The 2,500-nt window shown below is 44.6% G+C and overlaps 1 protein-coding gene across 1 annotated transcript in view; it reads left to right on the plus strand.

Moving 5' to 3' along the window:
• LOC113828648 (blastula protease 10) overlaps positions 1 to 2,500 on the plus strand; it is an 11,593-nt gene that overhangs the window by 7,233 nt on the left and 1,860 nt on the right. Inside the window, exons 8-11 of the mRNA XM_070143569.1 lie at positions 1 to 125; positions 483 to 560; positions 969 to 1,122; positions 1,819 to 1,947. The exon at positions 1 to 125 is cut by the window's left edge and continues 10 nt beyond it. Of these exons, the coding sequence (XP_069999670.1) occupies positions 1 to 125; positions 483 to 560; positions 969 to 1,122; positions 1,819 to 1,947 (486 nt within the window). The remainder of the gene's footprint in view (positions 126 to 482; positions 561 to 968; positions 1,123 to 1,818; positions 1,948 to 2,500) is intronic.

The raw sequence follows: 2,500 nt of genomic DNA on the forward strand, positions 1-2,500 counted from the left end.
CTCGTCCTGCGCCTCCACGCCGCCCACCTGCGAGAACGGGGGTTACCTGGGCCCTAACTGTGCCTGCAAGTGTCCCCCTGGCACTTCGGGCAGCACGTGTGCCGATATCACTGGTTCTTATTATCGTAATTACTCAGCTATTCATAAACTCTACACACAATGAACAGCAGGCTGCCTCACACAAGCAATGAACATATAATACTTTACAAACAGCGAAAAAATAAATAAAAAAAAAAACAAAAAAATATTATATATATATATATATATATATATATATATATATATATATATATGCATACAAACGCACGCACGCACACACACACACACACACACACACACACACTCACTCACTCACACACACACACACACACACACACACACACACACACACACACACACACACACACACACACACATATATATATATATACATACATATACCTTTCGACGTCTTTACAATTTCCTTTTCTTGCTACTCACAGCGACGCCAGTATGCGGTGGGAACATCACTAAGGCTACGACCATCAAAACCCCAAATCACCCTTATAAATTCCCCAAAGGTAAATTCCTTTATTTACACGAAGGATTATGACTTTGTGTGATGTATATTGCACGTCTTCAGTAGTCGTGTAGACATAGGCACATATAAGTACAAGTTTCTGTGAAGGATTACATGAATGCATGACACACACAGGTAAACCTACCTGTATACATGTCCAGAGAGAGAGAGAGGGGGGGGGGATTAAGGGAGGGAGGGAGGGAGGGAGAGAGAGAGAGAGAGAGAGAGAGAGAGAGAGAGAGAGAGAGAGAGAGAGAGAGAGAGAGAGAGAGAGAGAGAGAGAGAGAGAGAGAGAACAGACAGACAAAAACAGGGAAAGGGACCGAGAGACAGGGAGTCAGTGATAGAAAGAGCCACAAATTGCAATGAATGAAGCCAATTCCTTCGACGCCGCCCACTGACCATCCAGGGACGAGCTGCGTGTGGTGGATCCGCGCCCCGGACCAGTGCCAGTACCCCGTCGTCACAGTGAACGACTTCTCACTCTTCGGGAGGGCCGCCAACAACCACTGTGCGTGGGATCGACTCGAGGTCAGGACGGATTCTCTCTACTCCGGCGACGAGTAAGTTATTGGAGGAGCCAGTTGTGAAGGAGAAGCGGGGCAAGACGGAGCTAAGTGGTGGTGTTCATTTCAGTGGCGATGGTGGAGATGGGTGGGATTATATTAGGGAAAGGCGCAATAGTGACAATGCAGTGATGGTGATATTGAGCACCACACTTGCAATACTAATGATGAGATTGATAATAATAAAGATAATGAGAACGATGGTAATGGTAATGACAATGATGATGACGATGATAATAATTGCAGTATTTACAATCATGCTAACGCTAGCTATAATGCAGCAATAATAAAAATAACATTAAGAATGGTAATTTACAACAATACTAATACTGAAAACACTTAACATTTACAATCATAGTTTTAGTAATATTAGTATCAGCTATAAAGTGGCAATGATAAAGATAACATTAAGAATGATAATTCACAACAATACAAATGACAACATTTAACATTTACAATCATAGTTCTATTAATATTAGTAGTAGTAGTAGCAGCAGAAGTATCAGTGACAGTGTTAGCCAAAAGAAAAAACGGAGAGAGGGATCATACCGATGAGCGCAAACTCACTTGGTTATGCCCGTGTGTCCATTCCCATCTGATCATACCCAAATGCTCATACCCAGGTGATGCTATTCTTGTGACCCTACCCACGTGCCCCGTTGGTGCCCCCCCTCACGCGGGTCCTCCCCACAGGTACTGCGGAACAGATCTCGCTCCCGGCAGGAAGCTCACCTCCGGACAGGACCTGATCCTCTACTTCCACGGGGCGTTCAGCAGCAAGCCGGGCTTCAGCTTCTCGGTCGAGTTTGAGATGACGTGTCGGTGAGTGCCCTCCCTTCTTGTGTCTGCGGAAGGCGAGTCTGTCTGGGGACTCGTTCAGGGCAATACTCAAGGTGGAAATAATGACTGATTTTTTTTTCTGCGATTTATGTCTCCGCACCAGAGTCGTTCGAATATTCCACGATTCTGTTTCGTTGTTCGATCAACGAGAATATCTCTTAATTCTTCTAAGTGGATTTCTCGAACTGTAAGATTTCCCTTTTGGTCATCCATTTATGCACTGGAATTATAAGAACATAAGCGTAGGAAAAAGGGGGGGGGCAGAGGGGCGGGACCCAACTTCTGCCCCCAACTCCTCAATTTTGAGGACATACCCTGTAAATAAACAGATAGTGCAATTCCTTCGTTACCCAGTTGTTGAGAATACTGACCCCTGCAACTGAGAGGGCAGCTACAACGGCGTCTGGTGTTCAGTGTGAAATTACCATGATAAGTATAATCTAAATAAAAATGTTTGACATCCTAGTCCAGAAATCAATGTTTGTCTCTTTAAAGCTGCTAAAATCCAGGAGCTTCTGGGGGCTTCGACCTTTGG

The sequence above is a fragment of the Penaeus vannamei genome, chromosome 31 (genome assembly GCF_042767895.1).
Source record: "Penaeus vannamei isolate JL-2024 chromosome 31, ASM4276789v1, whole genome shotgun sequence".
Taxonomy (NCBI): Eukaryota; Metazoa; Arthropoda; class Malacostraca; order Decapoda; family Penaeidae; genus Penaeus; species Penaeus vannamei.